Raw genomic sequence first — 14738 nt, 5'->3', positions numbered from 1 at the left:
CCACCTTTGTACAGCAACACATTGCCATTACACAGATGGGCCACATCTGTCCGAACCAAGATCTTTTTGTCAGTATGTGTGCATGTGTGTATCTGCTCCCTGCTCATCCACACCAGCAGCTTCCCTAACAATCTCTGAATGCATGCCACTGTACTGCCTCTGTGTGTTTCTCACACCAGCCAACCACTCATCCACCTGGTCATAAAGCATCAGGAAAGTGTTGCTTCCTTGGCTGCTCTGTCAGAGCCAGGCGGATTTCCTGTGGCCTTTAGAGGAGCCAGATCACACTGAGATCAGAGGCCCCACTCCATGTATACAAAGACATAATAGAAAAATAGCTGGATTTAGCATCAAAGTACTGAACCTTTTTTTCCATTTTAGAGCTGGACATTTATTTTTTCTTTTAAAAAAAAAAAAAAAAAAAAAAAAGAGTCTATGTAAATGTGCTGCATGTCAGTATGAAGACATGGATAACAGCCTCTGAATAAGATTATTATTGTTTGCAAAAGTCCTGTCATCTCCCAGTAGCTGGGTGCGCTGCAGCCCATATTACAGCTTTATTCGCTTCTGCAAATCATGACTTTTAAGTGTGCTGAATCTGCCCTCAGAGTACTCCACCCTTTTTTAAGATTTACGTCATACGCTGCAGGCCAAGTATCTTCTCCTGTGCCCCAGTTACCAGAGGTCTGTAGCAAAAAGAACTGACTAGACTATTTTCTACTGCTTACCTCATGCCAGTGTGGCTTTGTGTTCACCGCTGCCACGTGCAAGTCCAAATTACAGCCTGCAGGCAGATGTGAAGGGGAGGTGCCAAGTGGCACTTATGGTCCGGGGCCTTATCCCAGCCTAACCCCCACACACCCAGCTCCACACACTGATCAGGGAGGCCTCTGGGATTTCAGTACCTCACTCACTGCTTCCTCTGTCTTTGATGGTGACCTCGGCGCTTCATCATTTTGACTTTCCGCGTTTGTGAAGTGGTACAGCCAGTCGCTCCTAATGATAGCACACTGTTGTAGCCACAGGGGTGATCATTAATTCTAATTCTGCCTGCTCCTTCTTGCTTTTGTATGTGGGAATAAAAAAATACAGATTAGTTTCTTGTAAGAGGTCGGTTGTGACTTGCATTCTTTTTTTTTTTTTTTTTTATGTTTTAAGATTTAAACATTTCTATAATCTGGACTTGCATAATTTGAGGTATAGCCCCTCACTTCTGCCAACTTCTGTTCATATTGTGATTGTGCAGTGGCCATTCATATTCATATGACTAGCTGTGTGTGTCTGGCAAAGGACCTCCCACTCCTATTTTACACCCCTTAGCTTTTCCTGGTGCACTCCCCTCCCACTGGCCTCCGCTGGGGGCTAGGTAATTGTGTGATGGTTTGCTCATTGTCAGGATCAAGTCAGGCAACAGGAGTGTTTTCACAAAGCAGACATCTGCTGCGCTGTGCTGCCGTTTTTCAACAGTGACATAACGTCCAGTGGCAAGTCTCATCCATACAAACGTGGTGTACAGGAGAGGGTAGGGGCTGGGCTGTGGTCAGAGATTGTGGGGGTGGGGATTTGTGAGTGAGAGGCTTGTGCCAAAAAACATTTGATGCATCTGAGGGCACCAAATTTTACATTCACTGCTTCTCACCAGAACAAGTTGTTTGTACCTTTTGAGGCACACTAAGCATGTTGAATGCAGTTCTTTCCTTTTGTTGAACGTAGTTGTTCCTATGTTAACATTGGTTAGCTGTCTTCGTCCCTGCATTTTGCTTTGGTATTGCTTAGTTTCTTGGCTAATGTGGATGAGTAGTGTGAGGACATTGTATGATTAGCATACAATACAAATTTGAAAAATTGAATGCCCTCTACAGTCGGCAGGGATATGTTTTGCTTCACCTGGGTGCTCATCTGTGTACACCACGGATGTATTAAAGGGTATCTTTGGTTTTTCTCAACCTGGTCCCTATATTCCTATGTTTTTGTGTGTAAGTGACTGATGTGAACAACAATATTCCGGCTTTTCATAGTTTTATTTTGTTTCTGTCCAATTTCAATGGAGTGTATTTTAAAATAATAAAATTACTGTTTATTTACATGGAGTCTGGTGGGTTTAGCGATCTCGGGGATGGTTTTATGTTTAGAAAAATGATTTTACCCTTTAACAGAAAGGTCTATCTCCTGTAGGGATCCTTTCCATAGTGTTGTCAGACACTTGGAACAATAATCTGAGCCTGTCAGTGGCAAAACAAGCACTTTTGTGGGCGTAAATTGAAGGTTTTTGTCGCTGCAGACTGCAGCAATCTGGCTGAATACTGGACCAATTTCAAAGATTGTTGTTCCCATCAGTCACTTAGACACAAAAACATGGGGAAATCTGGTCCAGGTTGAAAAAAAAAGCTGAAGTTAACCTGAGTGCTGCATACTGGAGTGCCGATCGGGCCGCATTTTTCTGTCCGAGCCCGGCCCAAGCACGACAGACATTAAGATATTTATGTCCGAGCCCGACACAGTTAAAATCAAATTTTTTTTCTCCTACTAATGACACATGTACGTTTGTTTGTGTGGAAAGCCCGCTTTTATTAAACAACTGTAGGAAGGCATTCGGAAATGTCAACAGATGAGTGCATCAACGCACACGGGGCAACATATGCATGTGTTTCGTTGTCACAGCTACATACATTTTGGCACACAGTAAGACGGATATTAGGGTAATATTTTAAATTTATTTTAATCAGAAAAACAAACTTTTGCATCAAGTGAAATGGGCCCATTGGCTACCTACATAATAAGCTTTTTTAAATTTAAATTGTTCAATGCCTTATTGCGCTGATGTGACCGAGCCCGACCCGAACCCGAACATCATTTCTAAATGGGCTCGGGTCAGGTATCCATCCTCTACTGCAGTGGTTCCCAACCTGGCAGCCCTCAGGGGGGCGGCAAAGATCACAGGGGGGGTGCAAGTCTTTATCTGGTTTGAGGTTGAGGTAAAAAAAAAAAAAAATTATGATAATACATAATAATAAACAAATTATGATAATACACTAGAATATATATAATGTATACGAAAGTCTGTATGAAAACTATATATTTTTGTTCTTGCTTAAAATTGTAGGCAGGCTACTTAGTAGGCCAAACCTCCGGGACCTCTTAACCTGGGACCTTGCTGTCATCAGGTCAGCTGCTAGCTGCTATTATCCTCGTTTTTCCTGCCGCCACGGCATCACTATTTTATGAATGAAACATGGCGGAGAAACGTAAAAGTGCTGATAACTCCTCTGTATCAAAAAAGAAAGTAAGGCTCTATCTCGAGAGTTACCTCAACTTTGGTTTTGGGGGGGGGGGGGGGCTCAGCTTTTCTTAGACATGAGTAGGGGGGGCGCCAAGGAAAAAAGGTTGAGAACCACTGCTCTACTGCATACGGCACAACCAGTCAGCTCTGTCAGTGGCCAGCTGCGGTACTGCAACTAAGAAAATTCACTGGGTCCCAAAAAGCATTTCCCTCATGGACATCCATTATAAAACAAAACTGTTGACAGGACACTTCCAGCTGCAAACAACCTCAATCAGTACTCTTCGTCCTATGCCGTTTTAAACCACGAAGATTTTATGCTTGCAAAACTATGTGTGCGACATGATTCCAATGTAAAGCCCTGTAACAAAATACTGCACCATAGCACCTTTTTAGTGTTTAAAAAAAAATGCACCTTCTTGAGTAATTTGACCACCAGCTTGACTCAAAGGAACCCCTTCTGTATTTGCGTACCCCTTTTCCCGAGGGTTTGTTGGTGCAGGGCCCACACTGGGGTCTGACGGGAGAGGACCAGTTGCCGGGCTGCATAGGCTCTGGTCCAAAACCAAGTGTGACGGTGCAGAACCCTAAGCTCCATTAGCCAGCCTGAGCTTTAACTTTGTATTGTGCCCTGGAATGCATTCATCTGGCTGTCCATCTCTGGCCCCCTCTCGGTCATGGCTTCTTACTAGCAATCAGCTACTTTTCAAATTGGAGGTCAGCAATAGTTCGGCAGCATGTGATTATATGCTAAGTTCTGCTCCTCACCACACTGACTCCACTAATGCATTCGTTGCTGTATACAACATTAGATTTATTTTAGACATTAGCTTCTTTTTCCACAGCTTGATGTATTTATGGATTTTGAACTAGATAATAAACCAATTGCACAGTAATGCTGCATAACCGTTCAGCATACAGACTCAAATGCAGTCTGAACTTCTTAGAAATCACTTTGAACCCTGTCTATCTAATTTAGTTTTAGCCTGCTGCCTGGTGCCACGCTACATTTTGCTACGCAGTGCGCTTGAATGTGACAACAGCTTTGCCTCGACAAGTAAATCTAAACTCGGCAACCATGCTCAAGAGTACAATATCCGATTACAGACTCAGGTACAGTCCATTGTTGGTGCTGTATGAAAACCCCTGTTAGCATCTGTGAATGTCAGACATTCCTGCGTTCATGTCTAGCACTCTTAGTGCATACAAATACTTGATTAATGATATTACTCAGACCTGGGAGACTTGGAGTGCCCCCACCCTCCAGACAAGGCATTAGACCAAATTAGACACTGGGGAGAAACTATTTTTAAGCATTCCTATACAATTACGTTAAGCTATATTTACCCTGTGAAACATAAGACTTAGATGTTAGATCTTAGCTTGATATTTAAAAATCTGAGAGGTCATGCCATTGATGGTTTTGAAGCCAGCAGCGTTCACCCATAGACGTTGCGTTTCATTGTGATGTCTGGTCTTGATGCAGCAATTTGCCTATCTCCAAGACAATTTTCTCTAAAGGGATACAATAAAGTAACCTTGACCTTAACATAACACTCCTGTAGAGATGGTAGGGATTTATCATCTTGCTCAAGGGTACTTCAGTCTGAAACAAATTTGACTGATATTCTCCTCAGTTACCTTACCTGTTTCCCTCCTGTGATTGTCCACCAGTACAGACAGACCTTAAAGAGACTCTCCATAAATCTAGCATAGCTGATACATTCTTCCAACTCCACTTTACCTGTTCACAAACTAACTCCCCTAACTCCTCAACAGCACAGGGCACAATCACTGCTATTACCAGACGTGGCTTTGGAAAGAATTCCTGAGTAATGAATGTCAAAGTACGGAGGGCGGGGGGGAATGATAAAGAAAGCAAAGTTGCAGTCTCGTGTCCTGCTGGAGGAGAAAGTTGGAACACACTGCTCGCAGCACTGTACACGACTGTTTGCTTGCCAAAATGGATGCTGTAAAAAGCTATTGCCACAGCCTCTCCCTTTTTAGTGTTCCTTCTTTGTGGGTGTATCACATTGAAATTACAGACCACTGTGCCACCCAAGTTAAAAACGTCATTGTGATAACACCATCCACACCCTTCTCTCAAACCATTATACTGTAAGGGATTGTCTGCATAAAGAGAACAAATAATGTATTGTTCTGGAATTCGGTGGGGGGTGAAACTGCAATAATCAGTCCCACTTTGCCAGTGTATCGCTGTCCTGGAATGTATAACAATAGGATTCACTTTATAATAGGCGCTCCACTTTTATCATTCACTAATCCACCAAGGGTTGTTTTACATTGTTAGTGACTAATTGCATTATTCAAACACCTGTCGGAGTCTTGTTTATATATATATATATATATATATATATATATATATATATATATATATATATATATATGCATGCATGCAGGAAGAAGTCTGAAAGTTATTAGTTATTATGTGACCGTTAAAACAATTATTTTACATAAGGGGGGAAAAAGGCATGTAACTGTTCTTGTTTTGCATTTGGGTGCAGTAGCTTTCACAGCATTAGTGTAGTAGTTAGGAAAAAGAGCAGAAAATGGTCAATATTCCAATTATCAAAGCCAGATCCCAAATGTGAACCAGCCAGGGTAGCTAAATTAAGCTGCAAGTCACTCCAGTCCTGTGGCTGTTCTACAGATGCGACCTAATTTCCAATAAAGCCACATGTTATTGATTAGGATGGACGCCATGCGGCCTGGCACAGTAGTGAGTCGTTCCTCTGAACTTCTTTTACCCCACTATCTCCACACCGCTGGGAAATACTTGGGAAATAAGGATGTTATGCAAGCTGAGGGCATGTAACTGTAATGTGAAAGCTTATGACTTTGTGCCTTTTTATCTTCCAGCTATGCTTTGGCAGATGAGGCCTACCGTTCACTGAGGGACCAGGACAAGGACCAGTGCATCCTCATCACAGGGGAGAGCGGTGCTGGGAAGACCGGTATGTAGCCAAATGCTATCTCCCTTTAATCCTAACATCTGTTCATTCCAGGAGAAATTGAACTCTCGATATCAGGCAATCTACACTCCGGTCCAGCATCACCCTGCTTTAATATTCTGTTACACACATTCATACCTTGGATCTGCTCAACACAAATGCATACCTTAAGGCTACTGATATCAGTAATGCATATGTTCCCAGTATGAAAAGTTATCCATTTATTATAAGTTAAGGGGGGAAAAACACTTTAAAATTATACAAGTATCCTGTTAGGAGAGTTAAACATGTACCACAAGACCCTGTTGTCTGCTCAGCTCTTCTTGTTTGTAGTGCTGAACACAAGTTTGTTCAAAGTGTAGTCAAAACCTATTTGTAAAGGTGGTTCTAAGATAAGGGTTGTTATGTATAAAGCCACAGTGCAGATTGAGATCAGATGTACCTTTGACGCCACATTTTTGAGAACATCATGTTTGTACATGAAACGTGACTGTAACCCTGTGATGATCTGTATGTGGGTGTGAAATGACAGAGGGAGACAAATCAAAGTAGACCAGCAGCACACAGTTGGATCCCTGGTTTACAGTCAGCATCCACTCTTCCCAGTTAAGAAACGTAAAAGCTCATGTCGGACTGTGCGTTGGACGAGAAATATTAAATGGAACCTGCTGATGCCACTGGTCTTTTTTTATTATTATTATTATTATTATTATTATTATTTTATTTTTTATTTTTTTACAATAGTTAGGCCATGTTCGTGAGCAGTTTCACATACTTTACAGAAATCCAAGAGGAATGGAATTTCCTGGTCTCTGTTGGCCGTGCTGTGTCGCAGGTAAAAGCCATGTTGAATTAGCAGAGCAAAAACTGGAGGAAGCAGTCACAATCTACTCATAAAATACCTTCCTGTACAGTAAAGACACAGATATGCATTCATACTTTAGAGTGTTTAATGTTGACCCTTGCACTTTGGTTGCGTGACTGATTCCAGTATATACTAATGGCTTGGGGCATTTCAGCTTTGATAACTTCTTTAATGATTGTTTCTTTTTTCATAAGCATTTGAAGCACCGTACCAGTGCCTAGACTTGAGGTCGGTTGGAAGCTCACTCTCAGCTTCAAACTCACACACTGGATTTGCATGTGTGCGACAGACTTTAAGTGTGGGAGTGATTCGTAATCACAGTGTCCATTTGGTTCCAATTAAGACTGGCTTTAATCAAGGGGTGAGATAGATATATATATATATATATATATATATATATATATATATATATATATATATATATATATATATATATATATATATATATATATATATTTAAAAAAAGTTATAACAACGCTAGCTATCACAGCGTTAGCTCTATGTTGGAATATTAAGTCCTGAATATCATACAGCGAAAAAGTTCATACTTGTGCTTGTCCCATTTAACCCATCACTCAATTAGACACAAAGGCACCGAAGGCAAGATGAATGAACACGTGGATTTATAAACTGCATCATGCAGAGTTATGGCTCTGTATGTATGCATGGCTGTCCCCTTTTTACTATAAGTTTAATCTATTACCCAGCCCTACCTATGTCTCTTTTGTGTAGTACCACACTGATGCCATATCCGTTGCCTGTATTGATAATGTGACCTACTGTTTTCATGCTGCTGATGGCTTTAAACCATTGGCCCATTGATTTCCGGCTGGAGTTAACAACATCCCTTTCCCTGTAGCACTTTGGCAGAAAACATCAGGAGCCATGAAGCCACACGACACACACTTTGAACAAAAGCCACTGTCAACAACACTGTATGAGATTGTCAGTCATCCACAATAATCCTAATCATTTCAGTAGGGTATTGCCGGGAAACGACAATAAAACAGACCCAGGACAAGGCAATGGACGGTACAGTTTGATGCACTAGCCTTTATTTGGGTTCTCTCAGCCTCTCATGAATATTAAAAAAAAACCAGTCCAAGAAGCTGCTCAGCCAAGTTGAGAAGATAACTTTGGATTTAAGTAATCTCATCGGCCCCGGAGCTTTGTGGTGGAATAAGGCCATCCAAAATGTGCCTACCCCATCGATATGGGTCATTGGCTTTCATGTCTATTTCTTGTGCTGTGTCTTGCTGTGGCTCTTATAGAAGCGAGGAGCCCAGACGAACATTATTATCAGATGCCAGCAACAGCGTACAGGAGACATAACAGTTCTACTGTCTGCGAGAGATGACAGTAGTTTATTTTGCTAACCTGAGACATAAATGTGAGATTAAGCCGGGCGTACCTCGTTACTCAGCAGAGCAGTGACTCTTGATCTCTGCATTATTTATTTTTTTGCACACCCTCCTCTACCTTGCCAAAATGTATGAGTGTGTCTGGAGCTGTCTGTGTCCCAGGCTCGTCAGCAGTCTATATCAGCAACTACTGCCAAGCTCTTCTCTATCCCTGCTTGGCACATCGCACACATCATCAGTACTGGGTCACTGTCATCTCACCGGACAGGAGAGATGATCCTGATGCCAGCAGTCATCCTACAAGGCATGTTACTTGTTTCTGACAAGATGCCGCAAGATGCCTTGTAATATGCCTTTTGAGCCTGTCATGTTTCTCATCCAGAAAACTTTGGGAACACGCTTCAGTCACAACACACACTCTCTGAGTCTTTCAGATCAGCTTCAGTTCTAACATGAGAAGTGGATGAACAGGGATCACATATGCAACCACCTCCTCAGTTCTCAATGAAATCAGTCATTCAAATGATAACATGATGCAATAATGGCCACCGTCTAACTAAACAAAGTGGGTCTCAACCATGAGGGCGTCGTCCCCTGCTCTGTACTGTACCCCAGACTCATGAATGTCCCACACCCAGCCCTGATGGGTGTCGGGGGAGGGGGGAGGTGAGGTAAGGGGGATTTTATGGGGAATGGTGAGATGGGTGGGCACGTCGCACTTGTTCCTCAGTCATGTCTAGCAAAAGGCCATAACCTAATATTTACACTGTGTGTGTTCGTTCCAGAGGCCAGTAAGCTGGTGATGTCATATGTGGCAGCGGTGTGTGGGAAGGGCCAGGAGGTGAATAAGGTCAAGGAACAGCTGCTGCAGTCCAATCCCGTGCTGGAGGGTGAGTGAGCGCCGTTCACACTCAAGCTAATCCAGGGCCTGGCGCGTCTGAAGTTCACATGTGGAGGCTGAATCTGAGCTAACATGTTGACAACGCTGTCCCATTTTTCAAAGGCTCTTCAAAAGGCAGCCTTCTTTTGCCAAAATTTGGAAAACAGATGTATATTTATATTGTGTATTTGCAGCCCTCAGCCACCTGACACCCACCCTGCATTAGTTCGTCGTTTAGTAGAGTTTTATGATAATGTTTAATATTTATGCTTGATTTTGGAATACGTAATGAACCGAAAAATACATTTCATCACCGCAAAACTGCTAATCGCCGGCTAACCAACACAATAAGTCACACAGCAACTGCAAAACATAACTTTTAGATGTGTAGCACGTAGACACCGACAAACGCATTAACATGGACATAGTACAGTCACAGACAAGTAAGATGATCAGCAAAATAAATACTATGCAACACTTTTTTTTTTTTTTTTTTTTTTATTTCCCACACACAGACACACAGACACACACACACACACACACACACACACACTGTCTCAATCCCACAGCTCAGTACTGGCAAGGGAACAGCTGTCTTTTAATTGGGGGCAGTGAACAGGAAGTGCCCATGAATGATGAAGCTGTACGCCCGGGTTGAGTCGCTGCAGACAACCTGCACATCTGCAAGAGTTTAGCTCCCGCCAATCTAATTGCCCTAACGCTGCAGTAGAGGGAGAGGGGGGGCAGCTATCGTGCATACAGACAATGTGTCTGTGTCATGTTTGCTCCTTGTGACTCTTGTTTCACCTTCTTTCAGAACCTTTATTGGTTTCACTCTGTCAACCAAAGACGGACTCAAACGCACATTAATCAGCCACTATCGACAATTAAGCAGTTGTGCTCATAGCGCTGTGACGCATGACACATTAATGGCATTTTAATGTAGAAATGTGGGTTGGAAGCTGATTGAGAGGGATTGGAAAATACTGTTCTCAAAGACATTAATCTATGCACACAACATGACGCGCACATACGCACGCGTGTTTGTGCTGCATTTTTACGATCACACTCAAAAATCCATACTCGACAACACAGTGTTTTCGTTATTGTTTGTCTGTAAGCACTGGCACACATTGAAGCACTTTGACTTGGATGTGGTGCGACAGCAAGGTTCAGCCCCCTGCTAAGCCTGGAGAGCCCTGGTGCTTTGCTTAATCCATACAGAATTATGGGGTTTCATCAGTGCAAATAGCTTTGCCATTCAGCTGAAATATGATTGACAGCTAGCTGGAGTGAGGCACAGTATTCAAGGTCATTAATAATATTTGGAATATTTGTAAACAAGTATTGATTAGTTTTGATGTTATCCGCTATAACTTTATACTAGAGGGATTAGCACAGACTATGCATTGGTTGCAATGTTTCCAACATGTCCCATTCTGATTTTCTTCCCTTTCAGCCTTTGGAAATGCCAAAACAGTGAGGAATGACAACTCTTCCAGATTTGTAAGTATCTTCCTCAAACACTACTTGTTTGTCACAACAAGTGTAGTTTAAATAAGATGTTTGCTCCTCTGATGATGCCTCATTTGTTACGTATTATGCACAGCTTGGAGGTTTTCATTCAGACTTCATTCAAGCTCGTGCATCATCCGCCACTTTGATATATGTGTTTCTCTTTCCCTCAAAATAAGCCCCACAGTGTTTCTATATTCCCTACCTTTTGTGTCCCTTTTTATATTTCTTTTCATTTCTTTACACAGTGAATTTCTCATTCACGTGCTAGCGTCAGTCAGCCTCTCACTAAATTGCACTTTGAGTAGGTTTTCCTCACTTGCGCAAATTGATTGAGCTGGATCAGTTCTAATCACAGTTATTCTGTCTAGACACTACTTGGCGTTAAGTCACAACAGCCTTTGTAATGGCTTGATGGTTTAAGAAAAGGCCTGCAGTGGTTTGTACATCTACTGTAAGCTCGCTTGAAGATGTCGAGGCTGATGTTGCCTGTAGACACAAGGCCTTGTTAAGTGATGCCTGTTAGTACGTGTTTCACAGCAAAATTAAATACGGGGCATACCATCCTTTGAGGGGCTTTTGTCACGTGTGTGTTCTAATGTCTTTCCCACATAATGTGAAGACCAATATTGGCTCGGTACTTTACACCAGCCCACACACTGCCTCAATCACAGCAGACGTTGCTCGCTTGATGTATTACCTGTGCACATGTTGAATAGCCTTTGTTAATGCTCTTTACATACAGCATACAGGACAAGGCCTTTGACCTACACTGCTGTTCATCAACTGCAGAGTGTGGTGAAATGCCACTGCAGGGCAAGCACACCGCCCTATCAGTTTGTCCAAACTTTCATACGGTTGCACAGATTTATTGTCTACGCATCTCATAATGTAACAACATTGCACTTGTTTTATCAGTTGACAGGTTGCTCTCAGGGCCCACTGTAGTTTGAAAATGAGGAAGCAATCAAAGAAATTGAATGCTAATCTCTATGGCAGAGATAGCATCATAAGAAGGATTCGGGGTATAGACAGATCCAGGAAATTAGTTATTTTCAGACATTGGCCGTATGAAAGGAGACGGGTGTGTTTTTGCTTTTTGTTTTCCCAGGAGGGCATTCTCTCACTTTCTGGCTCTGTATGTTCAGGGAGGCCCGACCCAGCAGCAGCAGCCTGCTTCACTTTCCTCCCTTTATGACGTGACATTGCATCAGATCACCCCTTTCCCACTACCAGTTGTGTTCATGTTCAATTTTTCTAACATAAATGTTTATTTAGCTGGAGATTCTTCCAAACGTGAGTCAGTTTATCTGGGGAAAAAAAAATCGGATTGCAACACACAGCCCTGTTGCTATTACACTGAAGGGATTTTTTTTTTGCCTGAATGTTTGTTTTAATGGGGACTGGTTATACCAGCCAGTAGCAGCTAGCAGGCTAACTGCCAGTGTACTTTTCCAACCCCAATTTTAGATTTCCTTTTCGCACTATATGCAATCGCCTACCTACATTGGAACATACAAACACATGCCGCTGCTTGGATTTGGGAGTTGTAACAGGGATTATTATTAAGGATTATGCCCCTGATCTGTTTATATTTAGGTAACCTTGGTATAAACCTCCAGACAAGGACCTCAGGCCTCCCCACTAGATAGTTGGTCAGAGCTCCATCAGTTTGATCAGATCAAACTGTCACTTCATTCTGCTGAGTGCAGCAGGCTTATTGAGTTTGGCAGAAGCCCACTCACCAGTAGAGCTTGGCCTGCTCTGAGGACCTGTCTGCTATTAATACATCAGAGGGGAGGGGAATCAAAAGACACAGGACTCTATGTTCTAACATCCAAGTTTGAGAATGAGAGAGGAGGCCTGACATGCTTTGTGTAGTCCTCCTGTAGGAAAAACTTGGCATGATGGGATGGATTCCCGCCACAGAGGCCACTTATTTCATAGCAGTTTATGATTGGCATCTGGTGATGTTCTGTGTTCTATCTTGAATGTAGGATGGGATGCAGAGATCATCACTGTGACCTGACCTGAACTCACGAGCTGAGTTTTGGGCCCAGCTCACCGTGTACAGTCGATGTATGTTAAAGTCCAGTTCTAACTGTTGGTGCTGTGATCCACAGGGAAAGTACATGGACATTGAGTTTGACTTCAAAGGAGATCCTCTGGGTGGAGTCATCAGCAACTGTGAGTAGTATTGAAATGAGAATGTCCTTAACAAACAAAGAAATTAAGAACATCTGCAAATGTTTATGCGGAACTGCACACATCCTTTTTCCGTAATCTTTATCCTATTCGTCAAATTGTTGTCTTCTTCTTGTCATGTCCTTATTAACCTGACACAGATTTTTGCCCCAGCAACAGTTGAACAGTGCAATTAAAGTATCCGCTGCTTTTCTTTAAAAAAAAAAAAAAAAAATGTCTAAGAGGGCGTTGAAGTTTTCAAATAGTTTAGGTACAGATGCATATTTTACGAAAGCCTTAAAAATGTATTCATGCTTTCTTAAAACCAATCTCGCTCCCAGACCGAACAGAAGGCACCCCTCTGCGCTCAGCTCTTTTCTCTGTTGTCTTGCCTCTGTTCACATTGTTGTGTCTGCACTGACTTCTCCGCCGGAGGTCACAGAAACAAAGAGAGGAGCCAATGGCTGAGACACAGATGAACCTCTGTCTGTTGGCTCGAGTCAGTCCAACACAAGGGACGGTCTGTGCCACTGACATGTGACTGCTTCAGACAGGGCGGGCTGGCTGGCTGGCTGGCTGGCTGGCTGGCTGGCTAGACAGATGGATGAGGATGCTCTCGCAGGGCAGGCCTGGATGGATTTTTTTCCTCAGCTCTCAGCTTATTATATTCCCCTTGATATACATCCATCTAGCCCTCAGTGCTGCCTACAACTGAGATTAGATAGCTATATTTTTTGAAAAGCCAATTCTGCGTAGCTTCGGTAATGATAGAGTGGTAAGCGTTTTTGGCAGCCAAGCAGCCAAAGTCACAACATAACAGGATATTGTTACCACTTTGCTACTTAAATGTGTGTTTGCTTATCTAAGGCAGAGGGAACATGTTGTGAACAGAGCATGCAATGGATGCTGTCCAGGATGGTTTATTGCAGAAAATGGGAAGCTGTGCTTTAAAAAAAAAAAAAAAAAAAAAGAAGCAATAACAAGATGACTGAAGGGTTTGGCTGGACACAACGTGAAAGGTCACTTCAGTCCCCTTAGGATGAGAATAATCACAGACTCTTCACAAAAGTCCAACAAATGGGGCCAGATATATTAAAAACATTCAATAAGATGCTAGAATGTATGAAGTGGCTCTTCACTGGTATTGTTCTCACCCTCTGTGTCTTTCGTTCACCGCTCTGTATTGCTGCTGCCAGCCACTGCAGTCATGGATGTTGTATTATTGATGTGCTCGCTCTTATAGAGTCACCTATTATGTGATTCATGGCCAGTGTGTGCCACAGATTCACATTCAGCCTGACCCACCGCTAACTCTTGACAGGCCCAGGCCCCTGTGGAGGGCTCTCTAGGTAGGTGCTCGCAGTGTGTCCACAGATACTGTGCAAAGTGGCACTTCTGTCCTCTCAGCACCCACAGACTGGTGAGTCAGAGTTTATGAAGTTCAGGAGCTTTCTTCCTTTGGATAGGAAGAAAAGGAGTTTCTTTCTTTTTTTTTTTTTTTTTTCTTCTTCTTTTTTTTTCATGGCTGGAAATTTGACCGTGGTTAAAATGGCAGTTCATGTGGATATTTCTTTCTCTCCACTTTTTTTTTGCTTCAGTCAGTGTAATGTAAACCCCTTAAGTCTCCTAAAATAAGATGTTTTCTAACCAGACAAATTGAAAGCCACTATCCAGCCAGACT

General features: G+C 42.5%; 1 protein-coding gene across 13 annotated transcripts in view; it reads left to right on the top strand.

Moving 5' to 3' along the window:
* myo1b (myosin IB) overlaps positions 1-14738 on the top strand; it is a 69518-nt gene that overhangs the window by 28869 nt on the left and 25911 nt on the right. For all 13 annotated transcript variants that reach the window (XM_036004069.1, XM_036004071.1, XM_036004070.1 and 10 more), the window contains 4 exons: positions 6161-6255; positions 9264-9368; positions 10818-10864; positions 12997-13060. In XM_036004069.1, coding sequence (XP_035859962.1) covers positions 6161-6255; positions 9264-9368; positions 10818-10864; positions 12997-13060 — 311 coding nt within the window. The remainder of the gene's footprint in view (positions 1-6160; positions 6256-9263; positions 9369-10817; positions 10865-12996; positions 13061-14738) is intronic.

The sequence above is a fragment of the Sander lucioperca genome, chromosome 8 (assembly GCF_008315115.2).
Source record: "Sander lucioperca isolate FBNREF2018 chromosome 8, SLUC_FBN_1.2, whole genome shotgun sequence".
Lineage (NCBI taxonomy): Eukaryota > Metazoa > Chordata > Actinopteri > Perciformes > Percidae > Sander > Sander lucioperca.
This window is presented reverse-complemented; position numbering and strand designations above follow the sequence as displayed.